Source organism: Guillardia theta, assembly GCF_000315625.1.
Source record: "Guillardia theta CCMP2712 unplaced genomic scaffold GUITHscaffold_18, whole genome shotgun sequence".
Classification (NCBI taxonomy): domain Eukaryota; class Cryptophyceae; order Pyrenomonadales; family Geminigeraceae; genus Guillardia; species Guillardia theta.
The window spans coordinates 920,592-936,637 of NW_005434656.1; the positions used below are offsets into that span (position 1 = coordinate 920,592).

Sequence of the window (16,046 nt, forward strand, 5' to 3'; positions counted from 1 at the left end):
GATCTACGTGGAGCCCTCGCTCCCTTCCTGCCTCTCCTCCCTTTCCTGGCCGTGTTCGCTTCCTTTCCTCGCCATGTCTGTGGTGCAGACCACCCATCATCTCTCGTCTGTGTCGCTTCCTGTGCAGACAGCAGCTCAAGTCATCGCCAAGAAGCCCCGAGCCATCCGCAAGAACTGCATCAGAATCGACCCTGCCCGCCTCCAAGCCCTCTTCTGCTACAAGGAAAGCGAGGCCGCCAAGATCCTCGGCATCTCTCTCACCGCCATGAAGAGCGTCTGCAGACGGGCGGGGATCACCAGGTGGCCGTACTCGAGGACTCGCACGTCGCCGTCGCCGTCGCCGTCATCGGCTGGGATGTCGATGGGGTCGGAGGAAGGGTCAAGGCAGAGTCCCAGCAGGAGAGAAGGGGAGGGCTGGGGGTGGGAGGAGGACGAGAGTCCGCTGGAGGCGGGATGGATCGAGTGGTTCTTGATGCAGGAGGAGGGGCCTATTGAAGTAGGAGTTCCGTAGAGAAGGAGGAAATTGCTGAGGCGATGCCGTCTATTTGTAAGATATAAACTTAGAAATTGTAAGTTATACACACTACGAAAAAGTACAGCCAAGGCTTGCCGATCACTCCATGTCATACCTTTGAAGCGCCCATGTATGACGTGAGAAAGAGGTAGTCCTGTAGAGAGTCTCTGCAGACTGCACTCGCCTCGGATGCACAGGGCGGGGGAGCCTGACCGACATGGAGGGTTGAGCTGTAGAGCATGAAGTACCGAGAAACTTGCAATGCTGAGACTCATGGGAAAGAGTGAAAGCTTCATCTTCATGATCGAACTTAAAAAAATGTTTCCTCGGAAGGACCATTGCGAACTTTATACATGAATGCTCGTCGGGGAGATCGGGGGGCTAGGTTGCGTCGTTGGCGATCCAGGGAATCTGCTGGGTGATCAGCGAAGAGTCTCGTTCAGCAGCCGTCTTACTCTCTCGCGAATCACGTCAGGCAGATAGTTGGCGGAGTACTTCAGGGCTAGCAAGCCTCCTGGACATTGGGAGCTCTCAGTAGACAAGACGTGCTCATGCGCACTGACCAGACAAGAGGATCAACCAGAAGATGAGAGACGGCAGGATCGCGAGAAACCAGTGGACTACAAACAAGAGTCAGAGATGTTCAACCCCTCTTGGGCCGCCTCACTTATCAGTACTAGGAGGATAAAGATGGTCAGGCAAACGATCTTTGGATGGCTACCCATGCCGGAGCGAAACGTTTCGAGCAGCTTGTCCTTCAAGCTGCTCTCAGAAAATTGCCCTTCTCTGTAAGAAACCGGATCAGGCCAAGGAGAAGTCAAGATGATGCTTTTCCTACCTGACGTAATCGCTCTCTTCATCGTCTGCAATCTGATACCCAGACATCGTTTCTTCGGGTCTTGCCAAGTTTGGGCAACCTGATGGCTCTCAAAGATTGATGCTGCACAACTCGAGTCAGCTGTTCTACAGGGTCCGACTGTTGCGTCCTTGCGAAGGAGCTTGAATGATGACGCGAAGGTGAGGTAGGGAAGAGGAGGGGAGGAGAGGAGGGAATTGAAGCAGAAAAGGGCGCGACAAGATGGGGAAGAGTGCACTTGATCAGTGACAATAGGAGAAGAGCTCTATGAGAGGCCAGGGCCAACGCGTGGAAGTGATGGGAAGTGATGGGGCAAGGCGGGCAGGAGTATTCGGAAACCGCAAGTTCAAGTTGCAGAGAGGAAAGGAGAAGTGGCTGTATCTGGACAAGCGGTAAGATTGAGGGCAAAGGCAAAATGATGAGGGGCTTGGGAGCGCGGGAAGGATGGGGGGGGACGAAAGCGACGGGCGGGCGAAAAAGGTTTAGGGCAAAGATAGAACAGCGGAGATGGGCTACGTGGGAAGGGAAGGGAAGTGGAGAAGGGAAGATAAGGGAAAGGATGGGATGGGATGGAATGGGAAAGGGAGGGGAAGGGAGGGGAGGGGGCTTGGGGGAAGGGACGGGACGGGACGGGACGGGAGGAGATGGGGAAGGGAGGGAGGGGTTGGGACGGGAAGGGAAGGGAAGGGCAGGGAAGGACAGGGAAGGACAGGGAAGGCAGTTCCTTTTCGGGGAAGGGAAGCAAGAAGGACAGTTCAAATTGACAAAGGTATACTACTATATAAGAATTTAGTGCCTTGATATTCAGATAAGGTCAAATGTTGAGGGGGGCCGGACAAGGTCGAAGTACGGAGTGCAGGTGCCGCCATGTTTAGTTGGGGCGAGATCTTTGTGATCTTCGGGGCCTCAGCAATGCTGTAAGTTTGAGCAAGTTGGATGAGATGTGATTGAAGATCAAAGACACAAGTCTTGCTCTGTTTCATTGCAACAACACATGTCTTAAGATGTTTCTCCTACTCTTTGAGCAAGAGGGTTTGTTGCGTTTTTTGATTGTGATGCCAAACCTTGTTTGTTCCTTCCACACTTCCTTGCTAACTGCTTCCTAGCTTTGGCAAGAAAGATCTTCCTATCATGTGTCGCAGGCTGGGCAGTCTTGTCGGTAGAGGAGTGGTGTCCATGAGACGGGTGATGCATGCTCTGCCGCCTTGCTGAGCTGAGGATTGTTGCGATGCAGATAAAGGATGAATACACCAAGAAAGGACCTCTGTCAGAGTTCAGCGAGCTACATCATGAGATGAGAACCACTTTGTTTGAAATCAACTCGGTCCATTCAGAAATAAGGTCGAACGTTCAGATCATCCCTCCAATGTATGGCTCAATGCCATTTTCTCCGGCAAAGCAGCAAAACACGGGCAACACGGTTGCTGCGTATCAAAGTTTGTACAATCAAGAGCCATGTCGTTGAATCTGATGCAAGTTTTGCTTATCAGGCATACAAAATGCGTATCGGCCTCCGTATGCTCCTCCAGCACAATCAAACGCCACAGCAGAGAAAACAAGCATTCCTCAAACTCCCCCCGCCAACGCCCCTCATGTACCAACTCATGTCAACCAGACGACGAGCGAGGCAGCTCCCGCTGAAACCTCAGGAGATTCTGTGAGCTCGTCGCAGATCCTGTGAGTGGGAGGGAGGCTGCTTGCTGCCGCTGACGCCTTATGAGGTTTGGAGCCCCTTCCTCGCACGAGGCAGCCTCGTTTGAGTCCGTGACCAACAAGATGCCGGGAGGAGCCGACCACATCCTTGAGATGATCAGGAGAACAGAGCAACTGAGATACGCCGAGTACATTCAAAGCATGTCCAAGCCTTCCAAGCCGCCCTCTCCCCAATAGATTCTTCTTCCTCCCTATTTGTTTATTATCTTCTCCTCTTTATCAAACCTTGCCAAGTCTCTTGTGCCATCTCTGACTTCTTGTTTGCTCCTCACCTGTCACTCGAGTCAGTCACGACGCCAAACTTACTCGTCTCCTGCCTCCATGATCCCTCCATGGCGACATGTCTTGTCAATGGGGCGCGCTTGGCGTAGGAAATGCTCACTTCAGTGCCGAGCTGATTAGGGTAAAACAGCAATGAGAGAAGAGACAGACAGACAGACAGACAGACAGACAGACAGACAGAGAGGTATCCTGAGGATCTGAGGGACGAGAGGAAGGAGATACCAATCGATGATCAAGGGGAAGAGAGGAGCGAGGTTTCAAATGAGATGGAGAGGATTTAGAAACATGGTATGTGATAAGGAGAAAGAAGAAAGGAGGAGTGAGAAATCAGTCGGTAGGTTACCCGTGATTTGAGGAGCTTCAATTCTTCGAAGAGGAGGACGTTGGACGCTTACAGTGGCTGTCAGTCTCTTCGTCATTGCTGCCCCTCCCCCTCACTGTGACATTCTTCAAGCGCTTCTGTGCTGGCGTCAAGAGCAGCTTTGAGCATGTAGCGGTCATCGGAGTAGTGGCCCTGCGGCTTCACGGAGAGACGCTGGTGGAACAGTCAGCATGTCGGGAGCATCGAAATAGGCGTAAACAGCTTCTCTGCTCTTCTTCTCTGTTTCCAGCTCAAAAATCTTCTTCTCCAAGAACTTGACCTTGGAGGAGGCGTTCGAGTGTTCTTGTAGCACTGACTCGCTTCTCTGTCAGGTCAAAGTCACTCAGGTCAATTCTTTCTCTTCGTTGACCTTGTTCTCCTTTATCGTGTCGTGGGCCAGCTTGTCGATCTCAGAACAGGCAAGACTGATCTCTGACTTGCATTTCTTCACTTCTTTGAACCATCGATGATATTCGGCTTTCAGGTAATTATGCTCTATCCGCTCTATCCCACGCAGTCGAATGATCTCTTCCAGCTCCTCCTTCACCCTCCTGCCCTCAAACGCCTCACGCTCCATGCCTTGCAGGTCGAAGCGAAGCTGCGAGACGAGCTGCTGCTTGTCCTTGTCATGTTGGTCAAGAGACTCCCTCAACTCCTTCTCGTGCGTCTCTTTCATCCTCACCATCTCTGCTCGCAGCTCTGCTTGCATCTGCGCTGACTCGTTTGCCATCGCCTTGAGATTTATCCGCGCCTCCTGAAGCTCCTTCGTCAACTCCCTGTGCTCTGACTGCAGCCATTCAGCTCGCGTGCGCCATCGACTTGCTTCGGCGTTCCTCTCTTCCGTTTCTTTCCTGATCTCCTCTGCATCCTTCCGCATGTGCTTGGCAGTTTCAATCAAGACCGTCAAATTCCGTTTCATATCATCAAATAACACCTCCTGTAGCCTTGACGCCTCCTCCTCCTTTTCTTTCATTGCTTCCTGTAGCCTTGACGCCTCCTCCTCCTTTTCTTTCATTGCTTCCTGTAGCCTTGACGCCTCCTCCTCCTTGTCTTTCATTGCTTCCTGTAGCCTTGACGCCTCCTCCTCCCTGTCTTGGATCGATGCTTCAGCATTTTTGAGCTGCTCCAACGTGTCTTTGAATTGTTGTGACATACTTTTCAGTTCTTCTTCTCGTCTTTCCAGTTCTTCTTCACGTTTTCTCCGCAGCCGTGTGCCTTCGATGGCATTTTGTTGCAGTTGACGAACCTCAACATTCAGAAGCTCTATGGTCCGATCTGTTTTCGACAAGACTTCTTCCACCTTGGAGATCTGCTCTTCGATTTGCTGAAACTCATCTAGAACTAAGAAACACTCGCACTCACTGGCATCGTCATTCGTTTACAAGCAACTACCTTGCTCCTGCATGTCATGGATAAAGCTATCTTGCATCTCACTTTTCTGTTGCAATCTGCGGGCAAGTCAGGAGGCAGGCTGTTCGTTGTTGTCTTACCCATCAGACAACTGGTCTACTAGAGCTTGCAGCTGAATTATCTCACTCTTAAGACTCTGATTGTCTGCCGTACAGAGCTCTAGCTCTTGTTGTGTCGTCTCTTTCAGCCTTACCATCTCCTTGGTCAACTTTGCGTTGGTAGACATGGCTTCTTGATAGTTGTCTTCTGCTCTCTTCAGAGACTCTTGCAACTTGTCAGTGGCTTCTCGGAAGCTGATCTCCAGGTCGACGATGTGCGACCTGTCAGCAAGTGTGAAAGGAATGAGAACAAGCTGACGTTACCTCAGACGATTCTCCGTGTCTTCTCGCACATCATCGATCCTTGCGAGTTGTTTCTCAACGACGGATATCAACCGGATGTTCTCGTTCAAGTCAGGAGCTTTCCTCTCGGCATTCGCTTTCAACTCAGCCATGGCAAGGAAGAGATCCTTCAGTTCGATCACTTGCTCCATGCACGCGCGGACGAGCGTCACTTTCTCGACATGATCTGCGCGTCGAAGTTTGACGTCAACGAGAGTTCCGATCTCGTCGCTTCCTCGCAGCTGCTTCAGCACCACCTCCTTCTTCACTCCCGCCCCGTCGATCTCGACGATCTCGTCGTCTCGCTCCACTCGCTTTCCCTTCCTCGGGCGATACGCGGGGCTGGCAGGAACGACCATGGAGACGCGGGTGCCCTCGAGGATGATGCCGAGGGTCGTCTTGGCGCCTCGCTCGCTCCCAGCATGCTGCGGCTTCGCGTGCTTCTCCCGCAGCGCCCGGATGACCTCCTCTGCCATCCCTCAGGAGTCGGGCAACCGCGGGGATACTACTGGGAGCTAATTAGAGGGAGCGGTAGGAACAGGGGATGAAGGAAGGTGGGGAGGGGGGAGAGGAGGGCGAGGGGGAGGGCAAGGACCAGGAGGGCAAGGAGAGCGTTGAAGAGTTGATGAGGCGACTGCGAACGAGCCAGTCATGGCAGGAGAAAAGAGATGCCATCTACCTGCTGCGTGAACGCTCCCGGAAACGCGAAGAGAAGGTCGGAGAGACCCGTTGAGGCGGCATGGTCCTCAAGGATATGGCAGGTGATGGCTCTGCTGGAAGACATAGCGGACAAGGAAGAGAACGAGAACCTGAGGTCACTAGCAGAAGCATCGCTCATCAGCATCGGGTTGAAGGTGACCTCCCTGCCTCTACCTCCTCTTCTCATCCTCCTCCTGCAGGTGGTCGAGACGCAACTCAAACGACTCGATCATCCCTCTTGGCGCACCAGATTGGATGCGATCCGAACTTTACAGCATGCGGCAGAACCAGACGATGCGGAGGTGGAGGAGGGAGGAAGGGAGGGGGAGGTGCTGAGGTAGAGCAGGTGCTGCTGGCGCTAGGGAGCAAGCTCTACGACGAGTCTGTGCAAGTTCGACTGGTGGTCATTCAGGTCGCTCGTCGATCCCCCTCTGCTGCTCATCGGCTCTCAGGCTCTGCTCAGCATGGCCAAGTCAAGGAAAGACGCACAGGCGTCGCTTCCTCCGCAACTGGTGGAGGAGGAGGAGTGAGAGAGGAGGCAGTGACGGTGATCAGATGGAGATCTTCTTGCACAAGCTTGATGACTCCGATGCAAAGTTGAGGTGAAGACGAAGAGGGCGGGGGAGATGTGATGCGTTCTAGGAACCAAATGGTACAAGCTGTCATCGAGTACTCGAACCCAACAGACCACGAGCTTGTCCGATACGTCGCGCAGAGGTTGACCTGCTTTGTGTGACTCGAGGATGATTTTGATGCTTATTTCACAAGAATGACAAGTGATCAAGTGATAGTTCGACGAGCAGCAGCAGAGATCATGACGAGCCTGATCATCAAATTCGACAAGGTAACTGAGATGTGTTCTCCACTCTTCTTCTTCTTCTTCCTCTTCAATTTCTTCTCACTCTCGTTGGAAATCAGTTGTATGAATCAGCGGATAGACTCAATGAGGTGAGACTGTTTGAATTAAAAGCCTTGAGACGTCACCTGGGATGCAGAACAGTCCATTGTCCCATCTGAAACGGCTGCTGACCTACGACAATCAAGTATGCCGAAGACCAAGATGTCGCTTTCATTCTCACTACGTGTGCAGGACATTCAGCGAACAGCTCTGACCGTCATGGAGCAGATCTCCTCCAGGCAGTGAGAGGCGTGGCATCACTGCCAGCTCACAGTGTTGCCTCTCAGGAGTTTCGTCATGTACACAGAAAACGTTGAGACCTCTGCAGAGGACGGTGAGTCAGGTGACGGGGAGGTTGACGCGGTGACGGATTCTTCAAGTCAAGTCGACTCTCGAGGATCAGGTTGACGCTGCAGATCAAGTGCGTCAGCATGAGCTCGTGGTAGAGTTTCAACGCTGGCAGTTGACACGTGAATTGAATGCTGTTGGGCAGCTTCCGATGCGATACTGGGAGGAAGATCACCAGCCAACATGAGGGGTGGAGGTGTGAATGTTGTAAGGGATCGGACAGACTTTGAGGAGCTGATCCAATCGTGTACAGGCTCGAAACCTTGAAACGCTGACTGTAGAAATCGTGAACGGGGTTGATCGCCACTTCACATCTTGACAGGGTTCAAAGAATATTTCACTAATATACACAAGAACGTTCGAAACAATAATGGCTCCGGCCATAAGCGAGCACCAACTGATGTTTGAATCACCAGGGTAGCACAACACCTCGCCGTTGGTAGAAGAAGATGTAAGGCTCGGAAGGATCCTATCATTCGGTTAAAAAAACTTTTTTTGCAAGAATGCATTCATGTACCATTTGTTCCATCAGTGTCTTAGAAACTCTTGAGTCATTGAAATCGTACCAGCAGTTGTTTTCGCTGAGATTATGGATCACCATACAACCTCAAATATGGAGATGTGAAGTGGGAATGAAAGGTAGAGGGAAGGGGAAAAACTACAGGCTGAGGCAAAGGATTCAAGCGTCCGCGAGTGAGGTTGGGACAGAGGAATGCAAGACAAAGCAAGTCAAAGCAAGGCTTTCACCTGTTGAGACAAAGGGCATGGTAGTGCCCCCCCGCCATCCCTCCCACATGGAGCGCAACAGATTTCAGGTCGTAGATAGGAGGGTATTCCCGCTCGCCTGATCCTGTCTCCACTGCGAAAGGAGACAAGTCGAGCCCTGCCTTCGGGAACTCAAGCGATGTGACGAGTTTCTCTCGGGAGACTTCCGTGTAAGAGAAGCGCTTGATGTGCAAGACGAGGATAGGAGGGAGGGAGACGAACTTAAGTTGCTTGGTGGCACAGCTTCTGCTGTTGCAGTTAGGGCAGCTGTACATGTTTTCTCCTGCGACAACAAAACGTAGGGATCAGGCGATAGAAGAGACAGTCAGCGCATGGCGATCGATAGAACTACTCTGACCTTCAAGCACTTCTTTCTCGGTGAACAAGTTGAAACAGTCTGTAAGGTGACAGCGGGGTCGATGCGCCTGCTCCTGCCCCTCCTTGAACTGACTGGGGGAGGGGATGGGGAGCGATATGTCCAGAAAGGGATCGTAGCAACGGGACTGATGACTGCATGTCCTGCACTCGATCTGGCTGACTAGCTGCCCCCCAAACGCTGCCGTCACGCAGCTCAGGTTGTCAAGGCAATACATCTCCATGGCCGGCATGGACTCATTGTACTTGGAGGCGACTTGGTCATGAGCCATCCTGACCTCCATGAACTGCCGCATCTCATCGTTGTCGCTTGTCTTGAGATCCTCGTGGAGCCCGTCGAGGAGGAAGCGAAGAAATTCCTGACTGTCATGTTGCCTGCACCCTGTGAACTGAGGGGCGAACTTGCTAACCCGGTCCTTCAAGATCGCTGCTGAGACCGAGGAGTATGGTTCGCCCTGCCAGATCTTGTGCAGCAGCTCTCCGAACGAGAGAGCGAGCGTCCCTCGCATGCTGCTCCCCGTGTCGAGCCGAAAGATGTGATGGTTGCTGAGGAAGAAGTCCCGGAAGGGCGGGACAGCAGCGAGACACTGTATGCATGCATTCAGGAAGCAGGTGTTGCCCAGATTTTGCAGCCCGACCAATCCTCTTCCTCCCTCCCCGCCTTGCCTCACGGGCACAGCGAACCGTCTCTCTGCTACGGCCGCCTGTGGCAGCATACCCTGTGCTACATCCCCTCGTGTGCGGATGAGGAGGCCGTCCCTGTGGAGCTCTTCACGGATGGTCTTGAGGGAGGCCAAGGGATGCATTCGAGCATGCCGCCCTCCACCTGCCCCCCCCTTCTCCTCTCCTCGGCTCTTCACCTCCATCGTCGCTGACTTGGGGCGCGCTCCCCGCTCGGCCATGGTCATGCAACTGATTCAACCGGCTCTGACTACTTCAGCCTCCGACTTGATTCGATTCGAATCGGTTCAATTGGCCAGGTCGCCCGGGTCGGGCCCGGCGCCGGCCGGGCCTTTACTACACTGTATTCTTTTCAGTGAGCCCAGTGACCTGGGTCTGATCAGGTCAACCACCCCCTACCCCCCTGTTCCCCCAAGCTCGACAGGACCTGCCGGGGGCAACACGGGTGGGTGAGGCATCATCCGACAGCCGCCATGGACCGGAGATTGAATTCTTCGGCATGGCATAGGTAGGGTAGTCGATGCAGGGGTGATCGTGGGGGGGCGCGTACCAGGGGCAAAGGACTCCTGACTTCTGGTATTGGTAGCAATCGAGAAAGACTGACAGTAGAGAGGGGGGGGGCTGATAGGCGCCGCGCGCCATGCCGTGATTGATCGGACCTGTTCTCATATAGGGGTAGGGGGTGGAGGTGTGGGGGGGTGGGGTGGAGGCGGGAGTTGTAGCACCAGGATTTGACCCACCTGTTGTCTATGTACACCGGTGCAAATGATATCAACTTCGATGAAAATTGGGGGTAGGGGTATCCACCCTACCATGGACGGGCAACCTTGCTGCCCTTCAAGCATCCTCTTAGCTTTAGAGGACCCGTCCTTTCTAGATCCTTTGGTATCCACCGGTCTAGCCTGACGCTATTGAGCAGAGGACCCCCGCCCCGGCAATGGCGGCGGGGCGGCTGCGGGAGCTCCTGATAGCGCTTCCTGAGGAGAAGCAGCGGGAGGAAGCTCTTACTCTGCTGGATGAGATCCTTTGCAGTCAACAGCAACCCCTTCCTCAGCCGCTCCATGGCGCTCAGCCGACGCCTCCTCACTTTCCATGGCAGGGTGCCTCCCCTCAGTGGGGCATGCACGGGAGTAGGATGGAACGAGGCGACGAGCTCTCAACGCTGGGCCCAATGCTTCCTCCCAATGCTGCTGTTTCACAGATGTCTCCCTCCTGGGCATCGCTGGATTGGAGTACGAGAGGGAACGGGCGCAATGGAAACTGGTCGGCCACACCCCCAATAGAGCAAACATCGCTTGCACCAATAGCTGGAGCAGGCAACACTTGGTCGGGTCTTGTGAACGATTTGGAGCTTGAGGATCATGTTGAAGCTCCTCTCTCGGAGTCCAGGATCCTGTCTTTCGTTCTGCCCACGTGCTCACCGGAGGACAACCAAAGGGATGTAAATACCAGTGTCGCTGAACAGATTCTTTCTCCTTTGATACAGGGTGCTTCTTCAGGCCTTACGGTGCCAGGGATTGTTGGGTCGATGCCCTCGGCTCCCTTGAGAAACGACTTCCCAAACCATCGGATGGACAAGGTGCTGGGAGGGTTGGAGGCAAAAGGTCTTCAGTCAAGTCCAAAGATTGTTTCGTCCGCAGCTCCGATCAACTCAGAGACAAGGGGTTCGTCATGGACAGACTCATTCTCGGACTCACTAAATTTGGGGGAGAACAATCCAGAACTGCAGCAATCTTTGTCTTCAGGTTCTAACAACAAAGTCACCGGGGGGAAGCCACCTATTGTGGCAACAAGCAATGGAGTGCAACAAAGCACTTCAGAATCGCAGCAAGAGGCTTCGATCGGACCCTCTGCTGTCTCGGGGAACAAGTCGGAGCAGTCATTAAAGAAACAAGGCGAAACTGCCAAACGCTCTGAAACCAGGGGCTGGGAAACTCAGTCGAAAGCTTTGGTGCGTGATCGGTACCGCACGTGAGAGTTTGACTTTTTGACAGGCTGCTTCACGTTCATCCGGGGTGGATGGCAAATATCCTGCAACAGTCAAACTCAGAGGGCTTCCTTTTGGGGCAACATCGCTTGATGTGATGCCTGGAATACTTCATCGCTTCAATGACTCTTCCCCAGGTCATGGGGTTCTTAAAGGGGTACAATGCAGTCGAGTCTTCCATACGATTTGGCAACAATCAGGTATGGGGTTTGACTCGGGTGACCGCGTTCGAGTGAACGTGACACAGGATGGGCGCCCATCTGGGGAAGCTTGGGTTTCTTTCAATCGATTGGAGGAGGCGAAGAGAGTGGTTGCTCAGTCACGCCTATGTCTGTGTTGTTTTGACTCGTTTTGGTGCACCAGGTGCGCGAGAAAGATAGACATCACCTGGGCAATCGATATGTTGAGCTTTTCTTGCTTAACGAGGGGGGGGGGGTGACCACGCGGACTCATCGGTGAACTTGGAGTCCAAACTCTCGGGGTATTGGAACTGAGGTTGCTGGTTGTGGATTGTTGTGTGAGCTTTCAGCCTGTTCTGATGACGTACATTTACTTGACCTTGAAACCTTTCCAAACAAATCGAATCAAAACCCTCTCTTGACAATTCCCCCGTGGCTGGGACTTGAGCTACTTGCTGGGCCTCCGTTTCTGACATGCCTCCCTGGTGCTTTTCCTTGAGCTGTTGCACACTTATTCCATCAGGGTCGAATCTCCCTTCCTCACCTAGGTTGCTGTAAAAAGCTACGTGTGCGAGGTTGATTTTCTCCAGCTGCTGTTGCATGTTCGTTTGATTCTCAGAGAAGCTCTCTACTGTCATTTCTAGCGCATGTCTCGCCTGTTATCAGAGCATAAGTGGCAATTCACAAGGCTACACCAACGCCTGACGTTGTTTGAAACACACCTTTGCGAGCTTCTCGATAGTGATGGCCGCAGGTGCCTTGGCATTGTAGAGCCTTGATTCAAGCCTCGCACACCGCTTCTGGTCACGTTGTGAGAGAAGACGAGAGACTCGTACAGAACAAGAGTGCAGAACCTCCACATCCTTCCTTTGCTGCGCTTCAATGTCCAGCTTTGCCTGCAGGTCCTTTATGATCTACCCATACAAAATCAAGTCCTTGACAGGCATTTGCGATGTTGCTCACGTTTTCAAGCATGATGACTTCCTGCAAGTGTCGTGATCTTGTTTCTTCAAGATATGCTGCTCTGTCCACATCACGCCTGCGGAACTTCTCTACTTTTTCTCTCAGCTCCAGGATCCTCTGCTCCCTCTCCTCGGCCAGCTGAACAGCTTCAGCCTCCTTGGCGCGAGCTTTCTGGATGAGCGCATGCAAGTGCTTGGCGTCCTCCTTCCTCAGAGAGATCTCGTTCTTCCTCGCATGTCATCGCCAGCGCCAGTCCCTCCCCTCCCTTACCTGCAACTCCTCACACTGCCTCCGCGTTCTCTCCGCACTCCCTGCCATGGTTCTCAGACCACTGACATTTTTTTTAATATTTTTTTTCTTTTACAGCGGCGGGGCATGGCGACCAGACGGATCCTCGTGGCTGTCTTGCTTCATGCTGGGTTGGCGCCGCGAGCGCTCATGGGCTGGGAGGACGGGGGGTCGAATCTCAGATGCGACATGGCAGGTCCTACCAGCATGATCCGCTGCTCTCCAACGCTCGCTGACAGTCTCCGCTGGCAGGAGGTCGGTCAGTTCGAGCCCGCCATGCGCCGGCTGCCTGCGGGTGTGCGATGCTGGTCCTGCTTCCTGCTGGACTTTGTGATGTGTGACGTTCGGGGTACAGGAAATGCGCTTGAGGCTGCTGACCCTGCGCGGCGGCTCGAAGGGGAGGGGAAAGATGGAGAGAGAGGAGGTAGGAGGAGAAGTAAGGCCCTGAGTGAAGTGAGGATCGCTGGTGGCAGATGGACGAGCGACCTGCACGCAAGCTAACGACATACCAGAAGCAGCAAACGCTGAGAAGGAAGCGATTCCTGAAGAAGAAGGTCATCTGTGCGACTTGAGACGGGGGATCACAGTGGGGCAGGAGGAAGCGTTGAATCTCAATGATGAGAAGTTTGACCCGAAAGAGGACGAGAAGATCGATCTGAGAAGAGAGGTGTGCGATCTTCCTCTTCTGCCTTGGATCCTCAGCTCTTCACTCTTGGAGCAGCTCGACGACGAGACCGAGACGTCGGAGGACCCCTTGGCGTTCGACCCGGAGGTAGCGGCTGCAGGAAGTGCTCCTTCTAAAACCACCTTGTCATGCAGGCCCCGGCGGATTTTACTGAGACGGGGCCACGTGGGATAGAGCGAGAGGGTATGCAGCTGCGATGTTGTTGTTGATTGTTCTCCTCTTCATAATCTTCACCTTTCATGTTTCATCATCTCCTCGTACCCTGCACACATTCGAATCAGCACGATGTTATGTCAGTGTTTTCACCTGTTTTCCTTGTTTTGCGTCTTTCTTGTTCATCTCGGATGCTGTCTGCTCACACAAGAGCGCTCGTCTCAGGCGATCTGCCCAACATCAATCGCAAGGACGGCACGAAGAAAGGGTATGCAAGTTATGTTCCAGCGGCATGAAGTCGTGATGTTGGGAAAGGTGGGACCGGCCCAAGGAGGGGGCAGATGACGCTTACGACTCCTCTGAGCCTCTTGACCCGAACCACACCAAACCCAAGGACTTGAAGGTGCGAGGATCTTATGCTGGTCCTGCAGGAGGAAAGTTGTGAGGTCTGTACAGGACGACGACGAAGATTTCAAGGATGAGGATTTCGAGCGGATCGCGCTGCAGGGATACACAGTAGACAAGACAACCGGTTCGCTCAAGGTACAACTCAGTTGACCTTGTTGTTGAATAGATCTTGATGCATTCCTGTCATTGTCGGTTTGAGTTGACAATCGGCTGATGTTATTCTGTTTGTGCTACTTGTGTTGGTGTTGACTTGTGTCCACAGAGGCTAAATAAAATCACAAGCCTGAAGGAGACGATTCCGTTCTGGAGGTCGCTAGACAAGGCCATCGAAGTAATCCAACATCATCATGAGGAGGATTTTCTGTTTGCTATGAAATGAGATGAGTCAAGGGGCTGAAGCAGGGACAACAGAGAAGGGCAGAAGTGTGATGACGAGAAGAGCAGTACATCAACGAAGAGTAGCAGAGAGAAGCGGAAGGAGACGGTGCAGCAGCAGCAGCAGCAGCAGCAGCAGCAGCAGCAGCAGCAGCAGCAGCAGCAGCAGCAGCAGCAGCAGCAGCAGCAGCAGCAGCAGCAGCAGCAGCAGCAGCAGCAGCAGCAGCAGCAGCAGCAGCAGCAGCAGCAGCAGCAGCAGCAGCAGCAGCAGCAGCAGCAGCAGCAGCAGCAGCAGCAGCAGCAGCAGCAGCAGCAGCAGCAGCAGCAGCAGCAGCAGCAGCAGCAGCAGCAGCAGCAGAGGGTGGTGGAAGGAGCAGCTATTGTACCACTCTCACACGCTTGTCATAGTCGCAGGACACAGGAGCTGCTATTAAGGTGATCGAAGTGCTGAAAGAGCTGGAGTATGAAAGTTCTGAAGTGATCAGTTACAGGTATGATGGGTGGTTGGGAGGAGAGGGGTTGGAGGCGAGGAGAGGAGAGGAGAGGAGAGGAGAGGAGAGGAGAGGAGAGGAGAGGAGAGGAGAGGAGAGGAGAGGAGAGGAGAGGAGAGGAAAGGAGCCGTGAAAGTGACGAATCGAAATTCACCACGATCTGACAACTTGCTCTCAGACTGGTGAAAACTTTGAAAGCGATCGTGCAAAGAAAAGGAATCCTCTCTCAACCCAGCGAAGACGAGAACGAGGAAGCAGGGCAAAGAATTCTCCCAGTGAGGTTCTCAAAAGAAGAGACATTGTACGAGGACGCGAAATCTCTCTTGAAAGCATGGATAGAGCTTGCCGACGCTGAAGTTGAGATGTGAGTGAGGTTGCGAAGGATTGAACTGTAGACTGTCTGACATGTTGATGTGCAGGAGGAGAAGACAGTTGAAGAAAGGTGAAGATGGTTGCGGTGCAAGCGAAAGTTGACTTGTGCCGGAAGAGGAGAAGAAAGAGGAGGAGAAGAAGCGCAAGGCCTATGAAAATGTCTTGAACTTTACTGACATGCTCGCCTGTGACATGCTTGACGGCAGAAACTGAAGAGTGCAGATGCTGAATCAGACAAGCAGAAGATACAGGTCATTTACAAGAAGTTGATGGAAGCAAAGAGGTCTGATACACAAGTGGACTGGTGTAATGTTAACGTTCTGAGCTATGAAGGGTTGGTGATGCAGACATGACAAGAAAGCTGCTCCGAAAGCTGCGGCGTCACAAGTTCACTTGGAACTTGTGAGAGATGTTCTTGTTTGCTTGAGAAGAGCTGATAAATGAATGCAGGGTCGATGAGAACATGTTCACTACGATCAGAGTAACTCCTTCATGCTTCTGATACATGTCTCACTTGCGCGCACAGAAGTTGTGCAAAGACAGGGGGCAGAGGATACGAGAGGAGGCAGAGAGTCTGCTGGAGACTTGGAGGTGAACGAGCAGGAGGTGAATCAGCCGATGATGAAGAGACAGGGCGGAGTTCGATATGATGAGGCGACGAGGGGAAGGAGCTGAACAGGTGAAGAGAGGACCTGCTGTGATCTCAAATGCTGGAGGACAACCAACATGAGCGGGTGATGGCAGGCGGGGAGGGAGGAGGAGAGTTTGGACCCGAATCGTTTCTTCGACAGCAGGGAGATCTTTGAGAGGTGATGCTCATGTTGTCCCGGAGGGAGGAGGAAGGAGGGAGTAGAGGGGAGGGA

At 53.1% G+C, this 16,046-nt stretch overlaps 8 protein-coding genes across 8 annotated transcripts; 5 read left to right on the forward strand and 3 right to left on the reverse strand.

Annotated features, from left to right (window-relative positions):
- Positions 1-73: 73 nt before the first annotated feature.
- GUITHDRAFT_105024 (hypothetical protein) lies at positions 74-511 on the forward strand (the record flags this gene model as incomplete). Its single annotated transcript, XM_005836423.1, has 1 exon — positions 74-511. The coding sequence occupies one exon, from the start codon at positions 74-76 to the stop codon at positions 509-511; it is 438 nt and encodes a 145-aa protein (XP_005836480.1).
- A 384-nt stretch (positions 512-895) lies between these two features.
- Positions 896-1,399, reverse strand: GUITHDRAFT_105025 (hypothetical protein; the record flags this gene model as incomplete). Its single annotated transcript, XM_005836424.1, has 5 exons — positions 896-925; positions 970-1,028; positions 1,078-1,134; positions 1,182-1,300; positions 1,353-1,399. The coding sequence occupies 5 exons, from the start codon at positions 1,397-1,399 to the stop codon at positions 896-898; spliced, it is 312 nt and encodes a 103-aa protein (XP_005836481.1).
- An 820-nt stretch (positions 1,400-2,219) lies between these two features.
- Positions 2,220-3,262, forward strand: GUITHDRAFT_151568 (hypothetical protein; the record flags this gene model as incomplete). The annotated part of the gene is made up of 5 exons (XM_005836425.1): positions 2,220-2,287; positions 2,477-2,555; positions 2,605-2,806; positions 2,861-3,047; positions 3,092-3,262. Coding segments are annotated over exons 1-5 (602 nt in total), but the record flags the coding sequence as incomplete, so codon positions are not given.
- Positions 3,263-6,141: 2,879 nt separating this feature from the next.
- GUITHDRAFT_105027 (hypothetical protein) lies at positions 6,142-7,648 on the forward strand (the record flags this gene model as incomplete). The annotated part of the gene is made up of 14 exons (XM_005836426.1): positions 6,142-6,231; positions 6,278-6,370; positions 6,416-6,517; positions 6,562-6,627; positions 6,668-6,727; positions 6,771-6,817; positions 6,858-6,932; positions 6,984-7,059; positions 7,134-7,163; positions 7,211-7,258; positions 7,306-7,355; positions 7,401-7,447; positions 7,494-7,555; positions 7,607-7,648. 14 exons carry the CDS (start codon positions 6,142-6,144, stop codon positions 7,646-7,648), a joined length of 888 nt encoding a protein of 295 aa, XP_005836483.1.
- Positions 7,649-8,222: 574 nt separating this feature from the next.
- GUITHDRAFT_47981 (hypothetical protein) lies at positions 8,223-9,245 on the reverse strand (the record flags this gene model as incomplete). Its single annotated transcript, XM_005836427.1, has 2 exons — positions 8,223-8,509; positions 8,585-9,245. Coding segments are annotated over 2 exons (948 nt in total), but the record flags the coding sequence as incomplete, so codon positions are not given.
- Positions 9,246-10,417: 1,172 nt separating this feature from the next.
- Positions 10,418-11,728, forward strand: GUITHDRAFT_105029 (hypothetical protein; the record flags this gene model as incomplete). Its single annotated transcript, XM_005836428.1, has 5 exons — positions 10,418-11,233; positions 11,277-11,363; positions 11,407-11,469; positions 11,517-11,579; positions 11,633-11,728. The coding sequence occupies 5 exons, from the start codon at positions 10,418-10,420 to the stop codon at positions 11,726-11,728; spliced, it is 1,125 nt and encodes a 374-aa protein (XP_005836485.1).
- A 125-nt stretch (positions 11,729-11,853) lies between these two features.
- GUITHDRAFT_105030 (hypothetical protein) lies at positions 11,854-12,729 on the reverse strand (the record flags this gene model as incomplete). The annotated part of the gene is made up of 6 exons (XM_005836429.1): positions 11,854-11,930; positions 11,993-12,104; positions 12,171-12,248; positions 12,303-12,362; positions 12,412-12,636; positions 12,682-12,729. The coding sequence occupies 6 exons, from the start codon at positions 12,727-12,729 to the stop codon at positions 11,854-11,856; spliced, it is 600 nt and encodes a 199-aa protein (XP_005836486.1).
- Positions 12,730-13,172: 443 nt separating this feature from the next.
- On the forward strand, positions 13,173-15,685 carry GUITHDRAFT_105031 (hypothetical protein; the record flags this gene model as incomplete). The annotated part of the gene is made up of 17 exons (XM_005836430.1): positions 13,173-13,253; positions 13,295-13,366; positions 13,421-13,471; positions 13,519-13,567; positions 13,763-13,805; positions 13,853-13,940; positions 13,994-14,069; positions 14,112-14,137; positions 14,208-14,276; positions 14,436-14,681; positions 14,735-14,811; positions 14,990-15,175; positions 15,231-15,253; positions 15,299-15,370; positions 15,418-15,466; positions 15,517-15,585; positions 15,634-15,685. The coding sequence occupies 17 exons, from the start codon at positions 13,173-13,175 to the stop codon at positions 15,683-15,685; spliced, it is 1,329 nt and encodes a 442-aa protein (XP_005836487.1).
- Positions 15,686-16,046: the final 361 nt, after the last annotated feature.